Source organism: Mchenga conophoros, linkage group LG7, assembly GCF_057382185.1.
Source record: "Mchenga conophoros isolate Kocher_MC1m ecotype Shallow Benthic linkage group LG7, M_conophoros_male_GT1.1, whole genome shotgun sequence".
Taxonomy (NCBI): Eukaryota; Metazoa; Chordata; class Actinopteri; order Cichliformes; family Cichlidae; genus Mchenga; species Mchenga conophoros.
This window is the reverse complement of record NC_140532.1, coordinates 25564839-25591291: the sequence shown is the minus strand read 5'-3', so window position 1 is coordinate 25591291 and position 26453 is coordinate 25564839. Positions and strand designations below refer to the sequence as shown.

General features: G+C 44.2%; 2 protein-coding genes across 4 annotated transcripts in view; both read right to left on the bottom strand.

Moving 5' to 3' along the window:
- LOC146570208 (peroxisomal succinyl-coenzyme A thioesterase-like) overlaps positions 1–26447 on the bottom strand; it is a 29800-nt gene extending 3353 nt beyond the window's left edge. Inside the window, exons 1-8 of one of the 2 annotated variants that reach the window (XM_085283104.1) lie at positions 26242–26447; positions 25364–25560; positions 24219–24318; positions 23952–24142; positions 23702–23871; positions 22263–22382; positions 21941–22023; positions 21731–21824 (exon numbers count right to left, since the gene is read on the bottom strand). In XM_085283104.1, coding sequence (XP_085139230.1) covers positions 21731–21824; positions 21941–22023; positions 22263–22382; positions 23702–23871; positions 23952–24142; positions 24219–24318; positions 25364–25559 — 954 coding nt within the window. In that variant the 5' untranslated portion in view covers position 25560; positions 26242–26447. Of the gene's footprint in view, positions 1–21730; positions 21825–21940; positions 22024–22262; positions 22383–23701; positions 23872–23951; positions 24143–24218; positions 24319–25363; positions 25566–26241 lie in introns of both variants that reach the window. The other variant, XM_085283103.1, reaches the window with a different exon arrangement.
- On the bottom strand, positions 3188–11852 carry LOC146570209 (uncharacterized). 2 transcript variants are annotated; one of them, XM_085283102.1, is made up of 3 exons: positions 11680–11852; positions 6102–8337; positions 3188–5928 (listed from the first exon to the last, which is right to left on the bottom strand). In XM_085283102.1, the coding sequence occupies exons 2-3, from the start codon at positions 7680–7682 to the stop codon at positions 5824–5826; spliced, it is 1686 nt and encodes a 561-aa protein (XP_085139228.1). In that variant the 5' UTR covers positions 7683–8337; positions 11680–11852; the 3' UTR covers positions 3188–5823. The 2 variants fall into 2 exon arrangements, with proteins under 2 accessions (XP_085139228.1, XP_085139227.1); XM_085283101.1 differs by having other exon boundaries at positions 3188–8337.
- Positions 26448–26453: the final 6 nt, after the last annotated feature.

Below are 26453 nucleotides of genomic sequence, written 5' to 3'. Positions count from 1 at the left end.
TGCAACACTGAATTGGATAAGTGGAGGAGAATGGATGGTTTTACTGTTTAGTGTTTGAAGTTAAAGTAGTGAGATTGGGGACTGCCTGTCCCTCCTTGGGATTTGAAAGTAGGGCTGATGAGCTTGCAGCATAAGCCATCAGAAAGCAATTTTCATCCATCTATGTTGTACTGCTTGTCTGAATTTGAGTAACGGGGGCAACAGTCTGAGATGAGTCGGTCAGGCCTGAACTCAACCCAGCTACCTCTTCCAGCTCATTCGGAGGACACATTGCGTCTAACTTATTGGGTAAAAAATCAAGTTGATCCATTGGTTTCCTTGATTAATTTGTTGGCACACATTGAGTCATGCCTAAGCCAGCTAAAGAGATGGGATATTCTGGGTCTGCCCGAGGGCCTCCTCCCCTCAGGACATGCCTGAAATATCTCACCTGCGAGGAGTTGTTTTTTTTTTTGATGGTTGAAGTTTTATTTATGGTTATATATAGAATGCAGGCTTTGTATATCATGATGTAGCTTCCAACACTCAGATGATCTTATAATCCTCTCTCTCTCTCTCTCTCTCATACACATTGTTGCCTAGGTATTAGATATATAAGGTATATTGAACAATATGATCTTTTTTTTTTTTTTCCCCCCAAAATATACAAGTAATCGAAAATAAACAAACGGGTGTACTGTCTTTTATATACATATACATACATACTAGGGGTGCAACGATACACAAAATTCACGGTTCGGTTCGGTTCGATACTTTGGTGTCACGGTTCGATATTTTTTCGATACAAAAAAAATGTTCATGCCTTTTTAATTTGTCATTTATTAAAATTATAAATATATATTTTAACTCAAAAGTACAGTTTTTAAATTTAACCCTAGCCCTTGTGCGTGTTTTTTATTTTGACAGCGAATGCGCACCTGCGGACCACTTATGTGCAGCCCTGGTTATTTAGCTCGTCATATTGCAGCCACAGAAATTATTTTGTCCATGAAACCATAAAGCTGCACTTTCTTTTTGCCTTATAGTTTGGAAAAGAGAGTTTATTACAGAGAAATGTCTCTTTCCAAAATAAAAGCTATACTATCCGCTTCTTCTGGGCTATATTCTCAGCAGCATATTAAACATATAAGGAGAATCATGTGCTAACAGCTGTCTAAATGACTCGGCTAAAGTTAGTGGCATGCTTGCTTGTTTTTTTTCTGCTTCCACTTGTCTTTGCACTAGGATGATGTCGGTGTAAATGTGCAGTCATATTCGTTGTGTTCCCACTAGTGCTTTCAGGTTAATCTCGTTGAAATGACCTTAACGCCACAACACGGCAAATCTCCGTTAACGAGCTACCGCCAATCGCCCCGTGCATGGGGCTAGACGGCCAACACGTTAACGAGCTAACTGCGCTAACACACTAGTTCCCACCCATGTAATTGAGCATTGCATGGCACATCCAACATACTGTTTTACTTTAGTCCATGACTCGCTTACCTTCAGGGTCATACGTCACATGAAAACCAAAATAATTCCAAACGCCAGATCTGAATGAGGGTGGGGGAGGTCCATGTTGCAAGGAGAGCTTAACTTCTGTCTCGCTAGCTTGCCCTGCGCTCTTCCTTCTGACGATGCTGTCTGTGTTGAGCGCTCAGTGAATCTGCGTTCGACTACTCCGCCTAGGCTCGACAGTGCAGCCTAGGCGGAGTAGTCGAACGCAGATTCACTGAGCGCTCAACACAGACAGCATCGTCAGAAGGAAAGTTGATAAAATAAATTAAAAATTTTGTATTGTTCGATACATATGCGTACCGAACCGAAAGCACTGTATCGAACGGTTCAATATCGATACGAATATCGTTGCACCCCTAGTATATATGTATGTATGTATATATATATATATACACACACACACACATACATACACACATATATATATATATATATATATATATATATATATATATATATATATATACATATATATATATATATATATATATATATATATATACACATACATACATACATACATATATACACATATACAGTGGGGCAAAAAAGTATTTAGTCAGCCACCGATTGTGCAAGTTCCCCCACCTAAAATGATGACAGAGGTCAGTAATTTGCACCAGAGGTACACTTCAACTGTGAGAGACAGAATGTGAAAAAAAAATCCATGAATCCACATGGTAGGATTTGTAAAGAATTTATTCGTAAATCAGGGTGGAAAATAAGTATTTGGTCAATAACAAAAATACAACTCAATACTTTGTAACATAACCTTTGTTGGCAATAACAGAGGTCAAACGTTTACTATAGGTCTTTACCAGGTTTGCACACACAGTAGCTGGTATTTTGGCCCATTCCTCCATGCAGATCTTCTCGAGAGCAGTGATGTTTTGGGGCTGTTGCCGAGCAACACGGACTTTCAACTCCCGCCACAGATTTTCTATGGGGTTGAGGTCTGGAGACTGGCTAGGCCACTCCAGGACTTTCAAATGCTTCTTACGGAGCCACTCCTTTGTTGCCCGGGCGGTGTGTTTTGGATCATTGTCATGTTGGAAGACCCAGCCTCGTTTCATCTTCAAAGTTCTCACTGATGGAAGGAGGTTTTGGCTCAAAATCTCACGATACATGGCCCCATTCATTCTGTCCTTAACACGGATCAGTCGTCCTGTCCCCTTGGCAGAAAAATAGCCCCATGGCATGATGTTTCCACCCCCATGCTTCACAGTAGGTATGGTGTTCTTGGGATGCAACTCAGTATTCTTCTTCCTCCAAACACGACGAGTTGAGTTTATACCAAAAAGTTCTACTTTGGTTTCATCTGACCACATGACATTCTCCCAATCCTCTGCTGTATCATCCATGTGCTCTCTGGCAAACTTCAGACGGGCCTGGACATGCACTGGCTTCAGCAGCGGAACACGTCTGGCACTGCGGGATTTGATTCCCTGCCGTTGTAGTGTGTTACTGATGGTGACCTTTGTTACTTTGGTCCCAGCTCTCTGCAGGTCATTCACCAGGTCCCCCCGTGTGGTTCTGGGATCTTTGCTCACCGTTCTCATGATCATTTTGACCCCACGGGATGAGATCTTGCGTGGAGCCCCAGATCGAGGGAGATTATCAGTGGTCTTGTATGTCTTCCATTTTCTGATGATTGCTCCCACAGTTGATTTTTTCACACCAAGCTGCTTGCCTATTGTAGATTCACTCTTCCCAGTCTGGTGCAGGTCTACAATACTTTTCCTGGTGTCCTTCGAAAGCTCTTTGGTCTTGGCCATGGCGGAGTTTGGAGTCTGACTGTTTGAGGCTGTGGACAGGTGTCTTTTATACAGATGATGAGTTCAAACAGGTGCCATTCATACAGGTAACGAGTGGGGGACAGAAAAGCTTCTTAAAGAAGACGTTACAGGTCTGTGAGAGCCAGAGATTTTCCTTGTTCGAGGTGACCAAATACTTATTTTCCCCCCTAATTTACGAATAAATTCTTTACAAATCCTACCATGTGAATTCATGGATTTTTTTTTCACATTCTGTCTCTCACAGTTGAAGTGTACCTCTGGTGCAAATTACTGACCTCACCTATTGTAGCCAACCTTTACATGGAGGAAGTGGAAAGGAAGGCTCTTGGCTCTTTCAAAGGAAGAGTACCCAGCCACTGGTACAGATATGTGGACGACACCTGGGTCAAAATCAAGACACAAGAAGTGGAATCCTTCACTGCGCACATTAACGCTGTGGATAAGAATATCAAGTTCACCAGGGAAGACACAAAGGACAACTGTCTGCCTTTCCTGGACTGCGCCGTGCACATTGAAGAGAACGGCAAACTCAACATCGAAGTTTACAGGAAGCCCACACACACGGACCAGTACCTCCTCTTTGACTCCCATCACCTTTTGGAACACAAACTTGGAGTAATCCGGACCCTACACTACCGGGCAGAACATGTTCCCTCTAAGCCTGAAGGGAAAAAGAAGGAACACACACATGTAAAGTAAGCACTCAAAATGTGCGGCTATCCTAAATGGGCGTTCTTAAAGTCAGCAAAGAGGCACAGAAAAGAAGACCAGACACCAGCGAGGGAGGATAAGAAGGACAGACGCAACAACATTGTCATCCCCTATGTAGCCGGCGTATCAGAGAAACTCAGGAGAGTTTTCTCCAAGCATGACATCCCAGTGTATTTCAGACCCAGCAACACGCTCAGACAGAAACTGGTTCACCCGAAAGACAAAACTCCAAAACACAAACTTAACAATGTGGTGTATGCTGTACAGGGCAGCGAGGAATGCTCAGACCTCTACATTGGAGAGACCAAACAGCCACTTCACAAGCGCATGGCACAACACAGAAGAGCCACCTCCACAGGACAAGACTCAGCAGTCCATCTGCATCTTAAGGATAAAGGACACTCTTTCGAGGATGCCAATGTTCACATTTTGGACAGAGAGGACAGATGGTTTGAAAGAGGAGTGAAAGAAGCCATCTATGTCCACTGTGAGCGACCATCTTTGAACAGAGGCGGGGGTTTACGACACCAACTCTCTGCCATCTATAATCCAGTTTTGAGATCCCTTCCCAGACGCCTTAACGCCCACTCACATCCTGGGCCATCTGACCTCAGGAATTCGCATGATAAGGTGGGGCCAGGTTTCACAATGAACACACCCGAAACTCTGGCTGATTGGGACCCACACCCAGTTTCACACCTTGGCTCAGGCGATTAGAGGATCATCAGGGGGTCCTTTTGTCCCTCTGTGGGGGGGTCACTCCCACTAGGTTTATATCTGGGACTCTCCACCATTTGACCTTAGAACTGAAGAAGCTTCTCGGATGAGAGGTGAAACGTCTTCAAGCAACTTAAAGAAGTCCAGACGCTTTTCTTTGCAAGCTCCTTTGACTGTACCTGGGCTTGTTGCAGTGACCTGAAGTTACTAAACTTCACGAGTGTATGCACTCACTCCAAGAAGCGTATAATTATAAATATGAGCGTGGTGAAAGTTGGGCAGCACGCCAACGTATTTTGTCCCTCTGTGTGCTCGTAAGGGTCTGACCCTTTCACTGGTTTGATTTTTTTCCTAGTATCTTTTCTTTGACTTTTCATCAAGTCTGTCTTTGTACGGACCGGCATTGTTCTCCTTCGTTTTGTACATTCCTTTTTGGGGGGCAAAGAAAAAGCAAGAATTTATTGGAATCGAAGAATGAACGTTTTGCGGTGCTGCAAATGCTTGGATTGTTTTGCCACGAGTTCCCGGCATGCAATGCGCGAAAGTCACGTGGTCTGTCAATCTCTATAAACCATCATCTCTTATAATGAATTTCATTCAAAATACTATTATAGAAAAACATTCTCATGGGTCCCATCAAAGTATATCAGCAATAAAGCTAATAAACATTATCCAAAGTTACTCAAATATATTTACAAAACTCATTTAACCACAGGTGTTGCGCAACAGATTCAATAATCTCATAGGCCGTTTTGGCATTTCATCAGAAGTAACAAAAAACATCCAAAACGGACAAAACTACAAAAATCAAATCACTCGTTCAACTCTAGATACGTTAAGTCAACATTCGGTCATAATGGAATAAACAAAAACAATATTCAATAAATAAAACTAATAATTGCACTTACTGTCGGTAGCCTAGCATTAGCTTACCGGCGTTTTAGGATGTGCGATCGCGGCTCCGCATTTTCATTGATTGTGACAAAACAAAACAAACAAATAACTCACCGTTGAGTCGATTGTGAGGTGGTGTAAAGATGAATGAATCGGCCGGGTTATTGCACGCTGTCAACTGGTCTGTAGTGTAAAATTTGTCGATATCTCACAAGTACGCCAACCACAGGGACAACAGCAGCCAGAGGAGCAGGGACATGCAGCTGATTGACCCGGAACTTCTACAGGGTTCATTCCCGCCACAATAAAGGGACTGGCAGTTAGTAGGGACAGAAGTTACCGTGGTTACACATGCACCAAGGTTTGACAAAGTTCAGCAATATGAACAAGTTCAACAAAGATCGAAGCGGGAGGCACGAAGGGCATTAGCACATTTTGTTCTATGGAACAGGCTTGTTGCTCATGGCTGGCTTGCTCAGCACTTACCACACGCTTAAAACATGGCTTTAATGATTTGCCAGCTATCTGAGCTGTCGACAGGTTTTCTCGGGTCAAAGGCAGTGGAATATCTTTTTCAGATGGACCAGGCTCCTCAGGGTTCACAAAGTCTGGTGGAGACAAAACATTGTTTTGTTCAGATAACGCGACACCCTCCTCAGAAAATGAGGTCCTCAACACAGAATCAGCGAGGGTAACGTAACCGTCTTTACGGGCTTGGGCATGAGTAACCACACAGGCTGGGTACAGCTTTGGGGTCACAGAAATCTCTGGGGCATCAGAACTGAGGGGCTTATCCAGCACCTCTAGACTAGGACGCACTAATCCGCCCACAATATCATTTCCTAGCAACATGGCAACCCCCTCTATGGGTAAGGTTGGGCATACTGCGACGGGGAAAAATCCCGTAACGAGTTCTGATTTGATATAGACTTTGTGAACTGGTTTAGGAGCATAACCCATCTCTATTCCAACCAGAAAATAGGACTTATGGGTGAGCACATACTCGTCTGCGAGAACTCCTGCAGTTGCTAAAGTGGTTACTTTCTGCTCATTCAGGTATAACACTATACTCTCTGGAAGACACTTTTTAAAGTCTTCCAGCAACATCAATTCATGCAATGAATCATAATCATTGGCTTTTGACGCAGAGCACCACTTGTCAAAGAGGATACCTTTTTCCCTGGCAAACTCCACATACGTTTGGGAGGGAAGTTTCCTCTGTAGCCGAAATTTCTGCCTGTATGCTTCTGGAACCAATTCATATGCTTGCAACACAGCTGATTTAACACAAGAATACTCCAAACTGTCTTTTAAGGGAAGCGCAACTACCACCTCTTGGGCTTTTCCAGTCAGTTTACACTGTAATAAAAGGGGCCAGATCTCACTAGGCCACCGCAAAGCACCAGCAATGCGCTGAAATGCTGCAAAATAAGAATCCACCTCAGCCTCTTTAAATGCAGGCACTAAAGAAATGCACTTACTAATGTCATAAGGAGTAGTAGACACGGGGGCAGAACCTGGACCATCAGCGGAGACAGATGAGGCTCGTGGCTGAGACTCCAGCTCCAGCTTACGCAGCCTCATTGTCTTATCTGCCTCTATTTCCAGCTTTCTGATCTCAAGCTGTAATTGAGCTCGCCTGGCTTGAGCCTTCTCCTCGGCCTCCAACTGGAGCCGTGCCAAGCGCATCTTTAGCCGGGCCCCGTCCCGTGCTTCTGAGCTTCCAGAGGAAAGGGGATCATAGCGAGGGAGCGTGCGCGGCGTCTTCCCCCGCTCATCTCCCACACTGTCATGACCCGTACCATCTTTATGGTCCCCCTCAAATGAGGAAGTTTGACTAGGCTCACCAGAGACCATAGGCACTTCAGGCAGATCAGGGACTTGCATTAAACCAGCCTCCACCAACTCGTCTACTACCCGCTTTTTCAAGTCACTCTTACGGAGTGTTTTAGAGACCTGTAGCTTAAGGTGTTCTGCAATTTTCAGCAATTCGCATTTGCGGCAGCTCTCAAGGAGCACAACAGATGGAGCTTTCAAAAAATCCTCTAAACAAAATGGAGCCGACATGGCGCTCAAAACAGGGAAAAGGGCAGAAGAAGAAAAAAATCCCAAAATTGAGCAAAACACACGTTCTCTCTTTCACAAAAGGGAATTCTCCTTATGGGGAAAAGGAGGATCCCGGACGAGCCGCCACTTATGTTACAACCCCCTCTGCTAGGCGTCAGGGAAGGAGTAACATACATGAGCCCGCAACACAAGAAAAAGGTTTTAATTACAAACTTTAAACAGAAAACCGACAGGGCTGTTCAACAGACCACTGGGCAAACAATTATTACATAAAGAAAGAACAGTCAAGAGTAAAAGTTAAAGGTTAACTAAGGCAAGCTGGCAGCACACAAAATAAAAGCTAGGGGTTAACTAAGGCAAGCCAGCATCACAAAATTCTACTCACAGCCAGCTAGCAGCTCAAAACTCTAATCAGGCTGAGTTTAAAGCATGCACCAAGGTTTGACAAAGTTCAGCAATATGAACAAGTTCAACAAAGATCGACGCGGGAGGCACGAAGGGCAAACTGCATGTTCAGTCCTAAGCAGCAGCCACTGAGTGAAGGACCTCCAGCCTTTTGTAGCCACAGGTGGGCACGATCAGCCACTGATTGCCTCTTGGAGCATCACGGGATCCCCGGGCAGCCGATCGTCCGTGTGGTCTGGCACACTTCATTCTGCATAAGAGAGGGTTGGCACGGGTCTCCCAGTAACCAATCACACACAAGTCATGGCACACATGGATTTGCATGAACACCAAAAAGGCAGTCTCACTCCCTCCAAGGCCCAGGGCCGTAACATTCATTCATTAAGTCTGGCAGTCATCAGGCCTGGGTATGGTTAGTTAATTCATGATTTACCAAGGTGTGCAATTACCTTTTCACATAGGGCCAGGTAGGTTTGGATAGCCTTAATAAATGAAATAACCTTTTAAAAACTCAATTTCATATTTTCCCAGGTTATCCTTGCTATATAAAAATTAATTTTATCATCTGAAACATTAAGTCTGACAAATTTGCAAAAAATAAATAAATAAATACAAAAATAAAAGAAATTGGGAAATGGACAAATACTATTTCATAGCACCTTAGCTTTGTGTCACCCTCACCTCTTGTGCTTTTGACTAATGTCGACTTTGGACTTTTGGCTCTCTGTTGGTTATTTATTTACACAAATCCAACCTTCCTTTTATCTTCCAACCCCTCTTTTATCTAAAAAAAAAAATCTTGAAACAATAATTGTAAAACAGCTACATGATTATCTGCAAAGGAATGGTTTACTGCAGAATTTGAGTCAGGGTTCAGAATTTATCAAAGTACAGAAATAGTAGTAGTGAAGGTTATAAATAATTTTTTATGGCCTCTAACAGTGGACTCATCTCTGCAGCATTTGTCACTGTTAACCATAACATTATATTACACAGATCACTGCATGCTGTAGGTATTAAAACTAGTATGCAGCACTGGGTTGAATCACATCTGTCTAACTAGGGTTGCCAACCGTCCCTTAAAAAAACGGAATAGTCCCGTATTTCGAAACAAAAGTACACGTCCCGTATTGAGCTAATAAGGGACGCACTTTGTCCCGTAATACAGTGAGAATCAAAAGTAGTCTATAACTTTTAATGGAATTAACGCTTTGTTGGAAAACATAATTCCCAGCCCCTCTCCTGCTTTGTGACCAATGAGCTGACAGCACACTTATGACAATTCGAGTATGACAATTCAGATTACCGCTCATCTCATTGGTCGAGGAAAGGTCGCTTACGGAGAAAATACCGGAAGACAACAGATGACCACAACAAGAAGCATGGCCAACAGGGAAACAAACGCCGACACTGCGGTGCAAGTCTCGGATGACAGTAGACCTAAAGCTGGGCAGACACTGTGCGATTTTCAAACTGCACGATTGACTCGCAGGGGTTAGAAGTTGGTAGGTCACGATGCAGGGTCTCACACTATACGGCCCGATGCTCTGATGCGACCTGAGTGCTCACACTGTGCCTCCATAAAATGAAGGTTATAACAGAAAATCTGTCGCTCGCTCCCCCTCTCTTTCACTCACACAGACACGCACACCACCACCATCAACTTTGCTAAATTGCTAATGAAAAACACTGATCAGGCAGCTGTGATTGAGCAGCAGTGTAGATCCAACTATTTTCACGGTTGTTGTGGTCGTGATAATTTTGTGATGCCACATCGAAAAGGCTCGGATGAGCTTTCCAAAGTTCTACAAGTTGTGCCTCCATCGCTTGTGTCCAGATCACACGCTGCACTGCCGTGCTGCTCCGTCTTTTTCACCGACGTTTACATGTTTGCGCGTGAGCAGTGTGAGCAGCTGCGGTGACACCCTCACGAGCGATTGATGATCGGGAGCTGCTCGAGGTGTTAATCGCTTCTCGTTACCCCACGTATACTACACGATGCACAATGAAGGCCAAAATTGGGCAGATCACCAAATCGGTCGCATGACTCAAAAATCGGCTCAAAATGGGCCAGAAATCGCACAGTGTAAGCGCAGCATTAGAGCAGCATTAGAGCAGCAATGTTTGTTCCCCTCAGAGAAAGAAAAATAGGCTGCAAAAGTACAGGGAGGAATGGGAAAAGGAAAACACCTGGCTGGAAAAGTGCACGATAACACCTATAAAGCGCACTGCACTGTGTGCCAGCGCACTTTTTCCATAGGCATGCTTCTAATGGTGGGCACATGAAGAACATGAGGGGCGTGAAAGCTCGGGGAACCTTTAACCAATTTCTTGTCCACCAGGCCACGGCAGAAGCAGATATGGCATGTAAACATTGGTTTGTTTTTTTAAAACCCTCTGGTTAAGGTTAATATGGGCATGTGCAGTGAATATCAGCGCTATGTGGCCAGAAGTGTGATAATTTATTTTGTGTAATAAACAACTGCAAGGATAGATGATTACAACAAATAGATGACTAATACATAAAAGTAATACATAGATGAATAATGATGATGAGTTAAGATACGTAATCATGGGAACAAGCGGGTTTACAAACAGGAGCAGCTGATTAGCATTAGAAAAGCTGAAATAATACCTCAACTGAAGCCAATTGTACTAAATGCACTATATGTGCACTGTTACAAGAATGATTTTGTTCTATTGTTTTCTATTAATTTATATAATTTTAAGTTAAGCAGGACAGAGTTATTTTAAAGAAAGTTTTACTTATATTCTCAAAAGTTAAGCATGACAGGCTTCTGTTTAAGAAAGAGACCTGTTTTACTGTGTTAATGTTGTCATTTTGAGCTAAAAAATAAATGGCTGAATGATCATTTGTTTCCCATATGGTCATATCACAAAGAATATGCATCTGCTTAAATCAAATTCAAGTCAAATGGTTAAAAAATTATTTCACACACAAAAAAAAAGAGCTACCACACTGGGAAGGGTGAAGACAACTGGGTTGCCCGGCCCTGGCCACGAGGTGTCCCTTATTTATTTTTCAGGGAGTTGGCAACCCTATGTCTAACAGACTTCAATTTGTTCATGTAAATGGGGATTCTTCCTGACACACTAAGGTCACTGCTGGCTCTAAAGGAAATGTGTTCATCTGCTTCAGAGGTTAGGGTGGATATGGAAAGATGTATCTTTGTGCAGTGTGCGTGTGTAGGCCTGGGTCTGAGGCGCTCAGCACTGTTAATTAAGTAAACTGCAGAAATGTCTTAAATACATAAAAACTGGGATTACCTCTAATTTTCTGCTTTTAAAGTCAGATTGTCATGGGTCACTGACCCAGTGTTGTGTATTTATGGAGTGTTGATTCTTGTTACTCGTTATTATTTTGATCTCAAGGAGTGATTTATTTTTCCTAGTCTCTATTGGTATTGTTTAGTTTCCTTGTTCTTATGAATTCTCTGTTAGTATTATTTATCTCTTGTGTAATTCATATGACTTTAGGTTGTTTAGCTTTCTTTAGCGTTCCCCTCCTGTTCTTCAGTCTCTCTTTTTTTAGGATCTCCTTTTCTAATTCAGTCTTGTTGTCTTGGCTTACTTGTGGTTCCTAGTCTTTATCTCTGTGTTCTGTCTTCAGCATGCCTGTGCTTGGTTACTGTGGCGGAGGTGTGGTCCCGGGCACAGCTGCAGGGGAGGAGTGGTGCAGTGAGCTCAACGGGGCGGTGCTGGAGACGCAGGTGAGAACAGCTGATGGCGTTTGGACTGATCATGGTTTCCTTCCCTTTTATAGTGAGACGGGAGAGGAGCGGAGGGGAGACTGGAAATCAGCTGAGACCGGAGCTGTCAGACTGTGGTCGGTCATAACAAATGAAAACGATAAATAAACGTGGCATCTGGCGACAAACAACTGTGCGTGTGTGTACATGTGTGAAGTGCATTTCACAGTTACCTTTAGTCTCCCCAGCCCGTAATGTTGCCCTTTGTATATCTGGTGCTCCCACTCTCTGTTTCTCTCTCTCTCTCGCTGTCTCCCTATGTATCTGTCTCTCCCCTCTTTCTCTTGGCCTTGTCATGTGTTTGTTATTCTCTTCTGGCGTCATGTTTGTGTGTCTTGAGTCTAGGTCTTTGTCTCTGTATTTGACTTATTTCGTGTCTTATTTTGACAGCCATCGTCTCGTGTGCATTGTGTTCAGGTTTTTTTGTCTCGTTATTACTAGTTTGCTCCAGCTGTGTTCCCATGTGTCTCCAATTCTCCTAATCATCTTCTTTGTTTATACTGTGCTAGTCTTCCACTGTGCTTTGTCAGAGTGTATTGTTATGTTCATGCTTTTGTCCTGGTCCCTGGTCTTAGTTTCCTAGTGTTTCACTGCTTGAGTTAGTTTAATCAGCTTGGAACCACTTCCAATTTGGATGCAGGAGACAGACCGCTCCCTCTACTTTTAAGGTTAGGTGTAAAACATTCTTTTTTGACAAATATTATAGTTAGGGTTGAATCTGATGACCTTGAATCCTCGCTTAGTTACCCTGCAATAGACCTAGACCTGCAAGGGCCTTCCCATGACTCAATGAGTATTCTTCTTCACTCACATCTTTTCACACTCTGTGTTTATACACTGCTCTCCATTTAACCATTAGTTATTATTAATCACTGGCTCTCTTCCACAGTATGTCTTTTTTCCTGTCTCCTCACCCACAACCCGTTGCGTTGGCTACCCCTCCCTGAGCCTGGTTCTTATGGAGTTTTTTTTCCTGTTAAAAGGGGAGTTTTCTTTTCCCAACATTCTCTGCATTATAAGGTCTTTAAAATACAATATAAAATACCCGGATGCAACTGTTGTTGTGATTTGCTGCCAATTGAATTGAACAAATGTGATTTGTATCAATAGATAATATAATGCATACCACTTGTTAACTCAGGACAGTGGATGCTTTTAATCTTTTAATACTAAAAGCTGAGCTGAATTATGCATATAGCAAGTCTTGCTCGTGCAGAGGGTGTTGCTATGTAGGAAATGTAAATTACAAAAGTAGAATGAAGCAAGCACAACTACACAACATGAAAGTCACTCATAGTCTAGGAGGTCACAACACATCCTATCACAACCACAACCAAAAAGGAACATGATAAATCTGAACACCAACTCCTTTCAAAGGCATTAATTATATGAAAACAAAGCATCAACTTTTCTAAATGCTGTTTGTGACAGGTGAGACCTGAGTCTGGGAACCCTGGTCTTTGCCCCTTTCATAAGCTCAGGTGTGGGCAATTAACTATTCTCTAGCAAACCTGAAGGTGTGAGTGCTTGGTCCAAGCTGGGCAAGTTGGTGTTTTTAATTCCTTTCTATGAAAGCTTGATGCGGGTCCCACTAAACTTCTGTTAGAATGGTGGGAAACATTGCGTTCCTGTGAGAGTAGTGAACTTCACCGCCACTGACCCACATTTATTAGAGTGTGACGCAAACTTGTGGACAGAGTACCGAGCTGCTGCTTTGCCAAGTGGATTTCTGGTTGCGGGTAGAGGACCCGCCACATCAGTGTGTTTTAATTTGTTTTAAACTGGTGTAATTCGACATGGGGCCCAGCCGGGCACAGCCCGAAAAGGGGACATGGGCCCATCCTCCCACAGGCCCACCACCCGCAGGAGGCGCGGAGGCCCCTGGCGGACTAATCCCCGGCTGCCAAGACTGGCAATTGGGACATGGAATGTCACCTCTCTGGTGGGGAAGGAGCCTGAGTTAGTGCGTGAGGTTGAGAGGTACCGGCTAGATATAGTCGGGCTCACCTCTACGCATGGCTTGGGCTCTGGAACTGGTCTCCTGGAGAGGGGCTGGACTCAGTCTGGAGTTGCCCCTGGTGAGAGGCGGCGGGCTGGGGTGGGTATACTAATATCCCCTCGGCTTGGGGTTTTTCCCGGTGGATGAGAGGGTTTGTTCCCTGCGCCTTAGGGTCGGGGAACGGGTCCTGACTGTCATCTGCGCTTATGCGCCGAGTGGCATTTCAGAGTACCCAGCTTTCTTAGAGTCCCTGGGTGGGGTGCTGGAAGGTGCTCCACCTGGAGACTCTGTTGTCCTGCTGGGAGACTTCAATGCTCACGTGGGTAATGACAGCGAGACCTGGAGGGGCGTGATTGGGAGGAACAGCCTCCCTGATCTGAACCAGAGTGGTGTTTTGTTATTGGACTTCTGTGCAAATCACAGTTTGGCCATAACGAACACCCTGTTCGAACATAAGAGTGTCCATAAGGGCACGTGGCACCAGGACGCTCTAGGCTGCAGGTCGATGATCGATTTTGTAATCGTATCACCAGACCTGCGACCATATGTTCTGGACACTCGGATAAAGAGAGGGGCTGAGCTGTCAACTGATCACCACCTGGTAGTGAGTTGGATCAGGTGGCGGGGGAGGACGCTGGACAGACCTGGTACACCTAAGAGGCCCCAGTCCACAATATCTTCAACGCACACCTCCAGCAGAGCTTCAACAGCATTCCGAGGGAGACTGGGGACATTGAGTCCGAATGGACCATGAGTCCGAATGGACCATGTTCAGCGTCTCCATTGCCGAAGCTGCTGCATTGAGCTGTGGCCGCAAGGTGGTTGGTGCCTGCTGTGGCACCAACCGGGCTTGGTTAGCCTGTGGGACTCCGGAGGCAGCCGAAGGGTATCGACAGGCCAAGCGGAATGCAGCTCGGGCAGTGGCTGAAGCAAAAACTCGGGTGTGGGAGGAGTTCGGAGAGGCCATGGAAAAAGACTTTCAGACTGCCTCGAAGAGATTCTGGCAAACCGTCAGGCGTCTCAGGAGGGGAAAGTGGTGCTCTACCTGCACTGTGTATCGTGCTGGCGGAGCGCTGCTGACTTCGACTGAGAAAATTGTCAGGCAGTGGAAGGAATACTTTGATGACCTCCTTAATCCCACTGACACATCTTCCGAGGAGGGAGCAGAGTCTGGGGATGAGGGGAATGACCCGTCAATTTCCGGAGGCGAGGTCACTGAAGCAGTTAAACAATTCCTTGGTGGCAGAGCCCCTGGTGTTGATGAGGTCCACCATGAGTTCCTGAAGGCTCTGGACGTTGTCGGGCTGTCCTGGTTGACACGCCTCTACAATGTTGCGTGGAAATCAGGGGGAGTACCCCTGGACTGGCAGACCGGGGTGATGGTCCCCATCTTTAAGAAGGGGGACCGGAGGGTGTGTTCCAACTACAGGGGATCACACTCTTCAGCCTCCCTGGGAAAGTCTATGCCAGGGTGCTGGAAAGGAGAGTTCACCCGCTAGTCGAACCTCAGATACAGGAGGGACAATGCGGTTTTCGTCCTGGTCACGGAACACTGGACCAGCTCTTTATCCTCTCAAGGATACTTGAGGGTGAATGGGAGTTTGCCCAACCAGGCTACATGTGTTTTGTGGACTTGGAGAAGGCATTCGACCGTGTCCCTCGGGGTGTCCTGTGGGAGGTGCTGCGGGAGTATGGGGTGTCTGGCCCATTGCTACGGGCCATTCGATCACTATACAACCGTTGCAAGAGCTTGGTTCTGTTCCGATTCTGTTCATAATTTTTATGGACAGGATTTCTAGTGTTAAGATTCAAAATTGAGGAGGGAGAGTACACACCACTCTTGGTCCAGTCGGTCTTTGGTCAGCCAAGTGGCGGAGGGCTTTCACTTCGGTGGCCTCAGAATCTCATCTCTGCTTTTCGCGGATGATGTGGTTCTGTTGGCTTCATCGGGTGAAGGCCTCCAGCTCACACTGGAACGGTTCGCAGCCGAGTGTGAAGCAGTGGGAATGAGGATCAGCACCTCCAAATCTGAGGCCATGATTCTCAGCCGGAAAAGGGTGGAGTGCCCACTCTGGGTCGGGGATGAGTTCCTGCCCCAAGTGGAGGAGTTCAAGTACCTCGGGGTCTTGTTCGCGAGTTATCGGAGAAGGAAGCCGGAGATCGACAGACGGATTGGTGCAGCGGCTGCAGTGATGCGGACGCTGCACCTGTCCGTCATGGTGAAGAGGGAGCTGAGTGTAAAAGCAAAGCTCTCAATTTACCGGTCGATCTACGTCCCTACCCTCAGCTATGGCCACGAGCTGTGGGTAGTGACCGAAAGAACGAGATCGTGCATACAAGCGGCGGAAATGAGCTTCCTCCGAAGGGTGGATAGCCTCTCCCTTAGAGATAGGGTGAGAAGTTCGGCCATCCGGGAGGGGCTCAGAGTAGAGCCGCTGCTCCTCCACATCAAAAGGAGCCAGCTGAGGTGGTTCGAGCATCGAGCATCTCCTGGGCGCCTTCTGGGGTTGGTGTTCTGGGCATGTCCCACCGGGAAGAGGCCCCGGGGCAGACCCAGGACACACTGGAGAGATTATATCTCTCGGCTGGCCTGGGAATGGATAAGCTGGAAGAGGTGGCTGGGGAGAGGGAGGTCTGGGCTTCTCTGCTTAGGCTGCTGCCCCCGCGACCCGGCCCCGGATAAAGCGGATGAAGATGGTAATTCGACAGACTGTGACAGGTGCGGCTGTCGATTTTGTTTGTTTCCTGTTTTATTTTCTGTATCAGAAGGCACCGCAGATATTGATGGTTTTTAGCGTTTTATCTTTATTATATATATATATATATATATATATATATATATATATATATATATATATATATATATCGCTGCAGACGGTAGAGGCGCTGCATGGAATCCTTTTTTTTTTCTTGCCGCGTTTTGCAAGCACCGCGGTGGGCCCGAGTGAAGACTGCACTGAAGGTTTGCTCTCTTTTTCTATAGTGTCTTTCACATTTGGGGTTATGTGTGAGTTGCAGTCCCTTTTTAACGTGTGTGCTATGTTGATTTGTTCTTAAACGGTTCCCCACAGTGCTTATCCTATCTCACAGGCAATCATACAGTTTTATTGTTTTTAATAAAGTACAGTTTTTAATTGTTTTTGGGTGCCGCTGTTACACTGTTACTTGTATTTTGTATTAAAAATTAAACCCTTTTTAACTAACTGTGCGTCTACAGCTCTGTCCTATTTTAAATAGGTACCTACCTACATATACATACATATATACACACATATATATACACACACACACACACACACACACATATATACATACATACACATATATACATATACACACACACACACACACACACACACATATATACACATACATACATGTGTGTGTGTGTGTATATATATATATATATATATATATATATATATATATATATATACACATACACACATATATATATATACACACATATACATATATATATACACATATATGTATGCCTACTGAATGTACTGCTTTTTTGTGGAAAATTGGGTGTTGTGAATAGAGCAGGGCGATATGGCCAAAAATATTTATCACGATATATATTTGAAAATTTGCGATAACGATATAACTGACGATATAATTGATGCGAGACAAAATACAACTCCACAACATTACTAGCGCAAACCCCCCCCCCCAAATCCATTTATTTTCACTTAAACAAGCAGCTGTTTTTTTACATGCATTAAAGCTTTATAAAAATGTAACAGTGCAAATGCAAATTCCTTGCTCAAAGTTTAACCAAAAGGCATTTCCAGTAGAAATGGGCTGACATATCCTGAGCATAACCATGTATAATATCCACTGAAGTTAAAAAGTGGTGCTTTGCAACATTAAACTACAGTGTGCCAAATAAAAAAGTCAAATACGTATTTTTCGGACCATAAGGTGCACGGGATTATAAGGCACATTAAGCAAAACAAAGCAGTCAGAGAAATCAAACTTTATTCAACTCATTGTTCTTGCTTCCTCCACTTCTGTACCATTGATTCATTAATGCTGTACTCTATCACAGCTGCTCTATTCCCGTGTTGTTGCAATATATTAATGACTAACCTCGTATTGTGGAAGGATTATCTCAGTTGTTCTCCTGACTGAAGTTTGGTCCGTTTACAGCATCCTGCCATGCGATTGCATTTGTCCCTAACCACCAGGAACCCTCACGTTAACTTTTATCGAGGGGAAAAGTGTTAGCGTTCATCCTCCAGCTTCACTGTTTATGTTATGCTAATGTGTAAGGGGCTACTAGCCCCTTTATGTAGGGGTGAAGAGGCGCACAGGCTGCCCTGAACGACTAAAGGGTGGTCGGATCTGAGTCAGTGACCCCCCCCCCCCCCAGTACAGTTGACCCTGATACTTACTTCTGTAAGAATGGTTTTAGCTGTCTGGCTGCTACAGGCACAGAAGAAGGCTCCGGGGCCCAAACCTGTGAAACAACGACTGCCTGGCGCGCACTGTACTGTTGAATATTAACACAGCCTCGCTTACCTCCGTTTTTCTGTACCTAACCAGACAACTCGGGTGCCCCTACTCCAAGGCAACCTAAGTTAGACAGAAGCATACAATGACTTTTTAAACAACGTGGCCCCTTTTATTTTTTCGGATGGCCCTCGTGAACCAAGATTGATTATAGATGTTAACAGTGCCCTGGAGACAAAAGGCGACAGTAAGGAAACTCCCCAAGAGTAAAATAAAATAAATCAAACAGGCTGTTGTAACCCAATGTTTCGAGTTCTCGACCCCTCCCACCACACTAGCCACCGGAAAAGGGCGCCAAGATCACAATACAGCAGAACAATTCAGGTTAACACAGAAATTCTCTTATCTAGAATGGTTAACACAGCTTCATCACATTACTTGCAATGTCCAAACAGCAAAAAAAAAAAAAAAAAAAAAAAAAAAAATAGTTCCAGTCTTTACAGTAAAGTCCGATCCAGTGAATTGTCCCTGGTATGTGAAACCAATAAACAGTTCTAGGTGTAGCTGTCGTGAACCAGAGTTCCCGTCTGTTAGGCTGCCCAGAAATTCCACAGCCGGAGCAGGATATCCAGACTCGGGTTCACAAAAAAACAAAAAACTGCTGTAACCTGAGTCGGATTCCACACACGGAGGGAAACTCCACATAAACTCGCTGCGATCCCGTCCGTTGCCCCACTAACCTCCCGGTTACTTTTCGTTCAGGTTTGTTCTGACCGCGGGGCTTTCCTGGTGTCTTCCGCTGTAATGGTACGCGCGGGATCAGTACCGCACACCCCGCTCGCTCCCAACAGCGCACCTCCCTGTTTTTTTTTTTTCGCGCGCCCACAGGCTCTCTTCAATATGTCACTTCCTCTTGGCTTATTCAGACAGGCCGCTAAAGGCCCTACTTGACAGTTTTCCACAAGTTATATGCATGCGCCCTCACACTAACATAGCTGTATCGCTAGCGATCACGTAGCACATCATTATATACCACCTAGCCCAACTTCAGTAACCCTACAAACGTCACTGCTGTTTAGTTTCCCGTCTTCATTTATGTTGGAAGTGATAGCAAAGCAGTACGTTTGAATTTTCTCAGAAATCTCTCAGTCAGAACATGCTATATCATGCTTAGGTAACTAGCGAAACTAGCGAGCTAACTTCCGCTAGCTTCCTGCTAACTTCTAACTCCGTTAAATGTAATAAATTCTGTTTTCATGGATGCCTGGATGTTCAACTTCATAGTTACACCTGGTAAAGCAGCAATGCTGATCGTTTTATTAAAGATGAAAGAATTTAGACAGTTTTTAACTCTCAGTGATGCTGTGTGTTCGTTTGACTTTGGGACCTGAAGGGGACGGAGTTTCGGATCCAGATTACTCCCAGATTTACGAGCACCTTAGTCCGACAAATACGGCAATAACGACGGCCCGCTTGCATGTTCTACAAAAAAATGTGCTTTGTTGTGTATCTGATGGACAAACACCAAACCAGTTCCACATCACTGAACTTGCACCATTTTTACAAACCAATCAATCAATCAATCAAAGCTTTATTCGTCACATGCAGGTTGCCCTGCAGTGAAATAGGACCCCCCCCCCCCGACCTTACACATATAGCACAAACATTACATGGGGATACAGGTCAGAGATTGGTAGAATCAGAAAAAAACATTGAAATGTACACTACACTGGGGAAAGTACAAGAGGAAAAAAAGAGACCCCTACTCATGCTATGCTTCCATGGTAGGACAGCATGAGAACAGGAAACAAAAAAACTCCTCTGCACAAGAAGCACATAAATGTCCACAGCACAACATTGTGAAGACATGACAAGCCACAGGGGTGGGTGGGGGTTGAGGAGTAATCCGAAGCGAACACAGCAGCCACCCTGCACAGCGCTACCATTCCAGCGCGGCACACAGACCCGCCGTGCTGCCCCTTCAGGAAACAAGCATCGAAGGCGTTTGGAAGGGAGGGGGGATGAGTGTGTGCTTATCAGTGTAAGTGTATGTGTGTGCGTGTCCAGAGTTCAGCGGAGACAGTGTTCTTCGCTCTATCAGGCTAAGTAAACAGTCTGCCAGCCAACCCAGGTGGCCTTCATGGGACGGGAAGAATAGTCATCACACAGTCGTTATCAGGGAGTTGTTTTGGTGGGCTCCAGCCTTGGGCCTGCAGCTGGCGCCGTGGTGTCCGAATGTTGAATATTGTTAATTTCTGTTTTGTGAGCAGCTCGAATTTTAGCACTCTGAGACAGGTCCCTCAACTTCGCGTTGAAGAGCTGCGAGCCTCCCCATGATGGTATCAAACTTCAGTTCCAAGGTGTTGTCAGTCTTTTGATTCTGAGACTTCACAACTGCAGTGATCCGTTCCGCGATGTTTTCCAACTGTCGCTCAAGGGTGTCATTTTGAGCAGGCCTTTCTCTGATGTTTCCCCTCATACGCTCAATGGTGTTGTTTTGAGCCTTCACAGCAGCAGTAAGCGTCTCCAAGGTGTTGACCATATTACGTTCGTTGTGAGAGGTCGCACCTCGTCCCCGCGCTTCGAATCCAGCGGGCAGCCATGTGGGGGTTTGAACAGCCGGTTCCGCTCTCTTATTTCTCCGATAAAGCAGGGCTAGGCCAACACCGATCAGCATGAACCCTGTTATCATGGTTCCGAATAGGTAGATATCTTCAGCGTCCTCGATCGACAGTCCCGCCAGGCACACGGTCCTCCAGTTCTGCCACCCGTCCATCGTGTAACCGGCAGGGAAAGTCCCTCCAGGGCACTCAGGCTCTCCCGAGCCCCGACTTCTCGTTGAGAAAAGGGTGTCAATAGCACTCAGGGACCAGTTGATCAAATCCATAATTCTCTTTTAGGTTTAGAGAACGACAGTGAGAGGCTGTTCCAGGGAAAGTAATGCACGCAAGACAGGACAAGGACATAGAGGCTAAGCAGGGAAGATAAGGGTGAGGAGGAGAGGAGAAAGTGCGACCGTCTTCGCTGAGAGCTGAGAGAGAAACCAATTCTGGTTCATCCGTTTCACTCAACAATCGGCCATGTGCGTATGAAAACAAAGGCACTGTGCATGCGCGTTTTATCCATATTCTATCGCGGTATTTCATTTTCTTACCGTTGCCTAACATTGTACCGGTATTACCGTGAACGGTATAATATGGCCCAGCCCTAGTTGTGAAAGAAATAAAGTGAAGCGATGATGAGTTTATCTTACTGCATCCTACCTCAGCAGCAGGAATAATTACGGGGTTGGTGTGAATGGCTACATTAGATGAATCCAAAGGTGACTTTTAATGCACAAAATATAAGCATGGATTTATTGTCTCTCGTGTGTAAGGGCTTTAAGACAGAAATATGCTTTAGCTGGTGGTACCCACATTGACTTTGAGTGAAGGGTCGGTGGGGATGGGCAACAGCAGATCTCGCCAGATCACCTCGTTCTTTTCACTGAAGCGAGTCTTTTCACCATTTCTGATGGGACAAAAAATTAAAAGGGAAAGTTAAAAAGGATTATTCTAACATCTTTCAATATATTAGATTTCCAATTTGGCTTTAACTAAAAAGTAACTGACAACACGTAAACTTACTTCTGAAAGAATCTCAATATCTCTTTCACAGATCCATCAACTGGCTGCACATGACTCCCACTGATACAGACTGCAGCACTGAGCTGGAAAAAAAACACATAAAATACACAGATGTTATCAACTGACAAAAAGACCTGATTAGGAATAAGATGGGTAGACAAGAATATTCTAAGAAATGATGAAGTTGCAATTTGCCAAAACCAGTGACTTTAAAAACACAGCCAGTGGTCAACCTATTTCTTCATCCTGACCATGCATTGTTGCTGAAAATAGACTGATGTTGATTTTCCAGCCCCAGTGTCACTATAAAAATATGTCTTACTTTTATAACTTCAGAGTAAACAGCCATCTTGAGGGTGATACTGGTGCCAAAGGAAAGACCTATCATGGCGATCTTGCTGCCGCAGACCTGAGGATGTTGCTGCAGGACTCTGTAGGCTGTCTGTAGGTGGAAAAATATATCAGACAACAGGTAACACCAAAACCAGGACTTTCATTTTGATCTTTGAGGTTAGATAAACAAATTCTTCAAGAGGATTTTTAGGGCCAGGAAGTGTCAAACCCAATTCCTCAAAACATAAAGGTACCAACATAATTACTAGGCAAAACACAAAATCTTGTACAAAAGTCAAAAGATATAAACTAAAACTGAGAATGACAGAAACCATAGTCCATGGTATATCATCTATATTTTAAAAATCATGCAGGGACCATGCATGCCATAACACCTGAACAACAAATTTTAATTGATTTTAAACGTTTTAAACTAAAACAACTTCAACACTTTTCATTCTCGTTTCTGTGGTCTGATTAAAGACGTGTGTGAAAGAGAATGACACTTTGAGACAGTTTTTCATGGGGCTAGTTACCTATAAACACACACACAGCATAGTGACAGCAGCTTCAAGGGCAGTTTGCATTTCAGTATTTGAAATTAAAGAAACTGAAGATCTTTTAAGGCATACATGATTTGAGATGATCAGATGTCCCATTTCTTTGTGGCATCTCGTGACATCACCCAAATGTTTTATTCAGTCTTAATCAACCTGACATGAATCATGGTGCATCTAAAAGCCCAGAGCTTTGTAGCATTCAAAGTATTTCAGGCTGTAAACTGTCTCGCTGTCATTCTAACTTCATCTGGTTTACATTATACAGAGATTTCTGAGCTGTTTTCATACATCAGAAAGGTTAAGAGAATTTAACCAAGGACAAAGATAGTGCTTGGGTAGGAAATGCTGGAGGCAGGATGCTGTTGCATGCATGTAATCAGACATTGCAGAGACTTTGTTTGAGGAAAGTGGCATTAAAGATCATTTAATATCAGATCCAAAATGCATGACTACTTCATTTTTACCACAGACTCTATGAAAACCGATTTTATTCACTGATGTACGCAACAGTATCAAGAAGTCTAAGTGTATTAAAACATACCTTGTTTTCCATGATCCATATGGTGATTCATCTGGTTGCAAAAAGACATGTATGGAAGTCTGTGGAATGGACCTGAAATCCTTCAGTCTATGACATCAGTAAACATTCTTGTTTGGCTTTTGGCTTAATTGCTTGTTTCAAGTCTTTTTGAAGACAATATGATTTTGTAAACTACAGTCTTCATTGGAGTCAAAAAGAAGGATAACTCAGGTGGAAGCCCAGGGTGGTCAACATTGCTATAGAGGTGAAAGAGACTAGCTGAACCCATCTCCTTTTTTTTTTAACGTTGTTTCCTTGTAACCAAAACATTAACTTTGTTAGATGTACCTCAAAATACTGGTTGTCCACAATCTTTCCAGTTTCCATGGTGATTTTAGTGGTCAGGTAGTCGATGGCCATACTAGCGAATCCATGAGAGGCCAAGAGCGCTGCACGGTACTCCACCAACTGCCCTCCACCCCCCCATAGATCCAGCAGGCCAGGAAAAGGTCCAGGACCTTAAGACAAGTTAACAAACATGTGCTGATTTAATTTACACCCACAGGATATCTCACTGTGGACCTTCTTCAGGACTTACCCGAGGGCAGAAAAAGGGCTGCGCTGAGTCCACCTTCTGTAACTGGAATCCTACGCACACCAGGTGCCATATACCAGCGCTCCACCGCCACACCAGAGAGTGGCACCAGATCTGCGAAGCCCTCTGTCTGGTGACCCTGGTAAACAGAAATTGTGACCTCCATGGGAGTCTGGATGTTCTTCTTTCGCATCCTGAGGAGAGATGGGAGAATTATCTATGGTGCCAATACTGGATTCTGCGTTGGTGTCATCTCCACAAAAAGACTACCTCAGTCCAGATTTGCTGCCTGGAATTGGTCTGAAGCTCCACAGTAGACCCATCTGTTCGACTCCGGAATATGTCCCACCTATACTGGGATCCTCTGAAACTAAAAAAAGTCAAATAAAACACAATCTTTTAGATACGTGCACATAGGGGTGGGCGGTATAAACGGTATATGGTAGAAGCGATATGAATTTGGCCAACGGTAGAGATTTTGACTATACCTCGGTCGTTGTGTCCTTGGGCAAGACACCTCACCTACCGCCTACTGGTGTTGGCCAGAAGGGCCGATGGCGCGATATGGCAGCCTCTTCTGTCAGTCTGCCCCAGGGCAGCAGTGGCTACAACTGTAGCTTGCCTCCACCAGTGTGTGAATGTGTGTGTGAATGGATGGATGACTGGGTGTGTAAAGCGCTTTGGGGTCCCTAGGGGGGACTAGTAAAAGCGCTATACAAATACAGACCATTTACCATTTTATACCGCTCTACCGCGATAGCGCATGTTGATGGTATCATCAATCTGCGCCTGTCTTGGTCGAAAGCATTGCAGCGGCTGCAAGCAATATCATCTGCAACTTTTGCCGGGCGACAGTAATAGCCAAGAGATAAAGCACCTTTTGTTGACGACAGTTATGTAATTAACTTTTTAATTACCTCATTACATTATGTTATTTCTGTCATCTATAATCCCAAATTTGGGGGTAGCTTTCATGGCTACCATTTTTTTCTGATAATAAGGCGCACCGGATTGTAAGGCACATTATGTGAAACATAACAGTCAGATAAGTCAAATTTTACTCAACTCATTCTTCTTGCTTCCTCTCCCCCCCAACACACACACACACACACACCTGCCCTCTCACATCATCCATAAGTGACTGAGACAGGACTCTCTTCTAGATACTCTAAACCCACCGGCACAATGTACATTTCAAATTCCTTTAATTTTAAATATGTTCATATTGTCTATTTTGTAAAATAGTCAGATTGTCTATTCTTATTTAATTCACTTAATGTACAGAATTCACCTGCTTGCTGCATACATGCTACTACTGCACATTCACCTATTGTATATATTATATATAATGTCTTTCTACATCTTTCTACATTTTCTTCTCTTAGTTTTCTAGGTCTCAGTACTGAACAATGTACCATTGATGGTCCCTGTGGTATCAGCAGTGTAGTGACCAAACGCTTCCCAGCTGTGTCCATCTTCACACTGGTGCAGGGCACGGATGGTCAGTTGGGAACCAGGCAGGGCATTCTGGACGAGGACAATGAATTTCTCATCCATGAGCCCTCTGGATGGCTGAACCGACAGCTTCACACAATACTGCTTCCTGTCCATCCTGAACTAAATACACAAACATATTACTTGACTTGGATTTGGAATTGAATCACTCAAGCATTATATGCATTTGTATTAAATACAGTTCCGATCAAAAGTTTAAGACTACTTGAAAAATGGCAAAAAAAAATCATATTTTGCATGGTTGGATCTGAACAAGTTTCAACATGAAAACAAGAAGAAATGGGAGTGAAAGAAAACATTTTTGGGGCATGCAATTTATTGAAAACAACATTTAAACTAAAACAGCTATTTTACAGCTGATCAAAAGTTTAAGACCACACCTCCAAAAAACGGACTGGACCTTTAACATGACTGACACCTCTACTGTAGAATGTGGTCAATAACAAGAACAACTGTTACATTTTGTTTTTCCTTTTTGCAATTATTCAGTGTCATTACTGTGCTCCACTGATCTACGCTGTATACCTTAAAATGCCAAAACATTTGAAATTTTTGGGCAAGTCATTAAAATACTAGTTTTTGCTGGCGACCTGTCTGGAACCTATATTAATTTTATTACACATGTATTGGAAAAAATATAATACTAAATGAAATATAGTGACCTGAATGTAAGTGATATAACAGACCCTGATAGTAGTCTAGCACATCAGTGGAAAAACACATTTAAGTCTCAATGACAGCTGCATAAACATTGTAGCGAATGTGGAACATTTCTTACCTTTATTTGTTAAATCACGTGAACAACTTCCTGTTAGCAGCAGACCTTTGAGCTGGTGTCTTCGGGTTTGTTGCTTCTCCGTCGATTTTTGGTCTGCAAGTTCCCTATAAGGGTCTTAAACTTACCGAAGAATCTAGCTTTAAAAGTTGAGTCAACAAAACTGCGAACTCAAAGCTTCCACACAAGCTGCGTGAAAGGGAGCTACAGTCTCC

What these genes read in the sequence shown, in the direction of transcription:
- LOC146570209 (XM_085283101.1), bottom strand. Translation starts at nt 7,682, where the DNA reads ATGTCGGCTCCATTTTGTTTAGAGGATTTTTTGAAAGCTCCATCTGTT.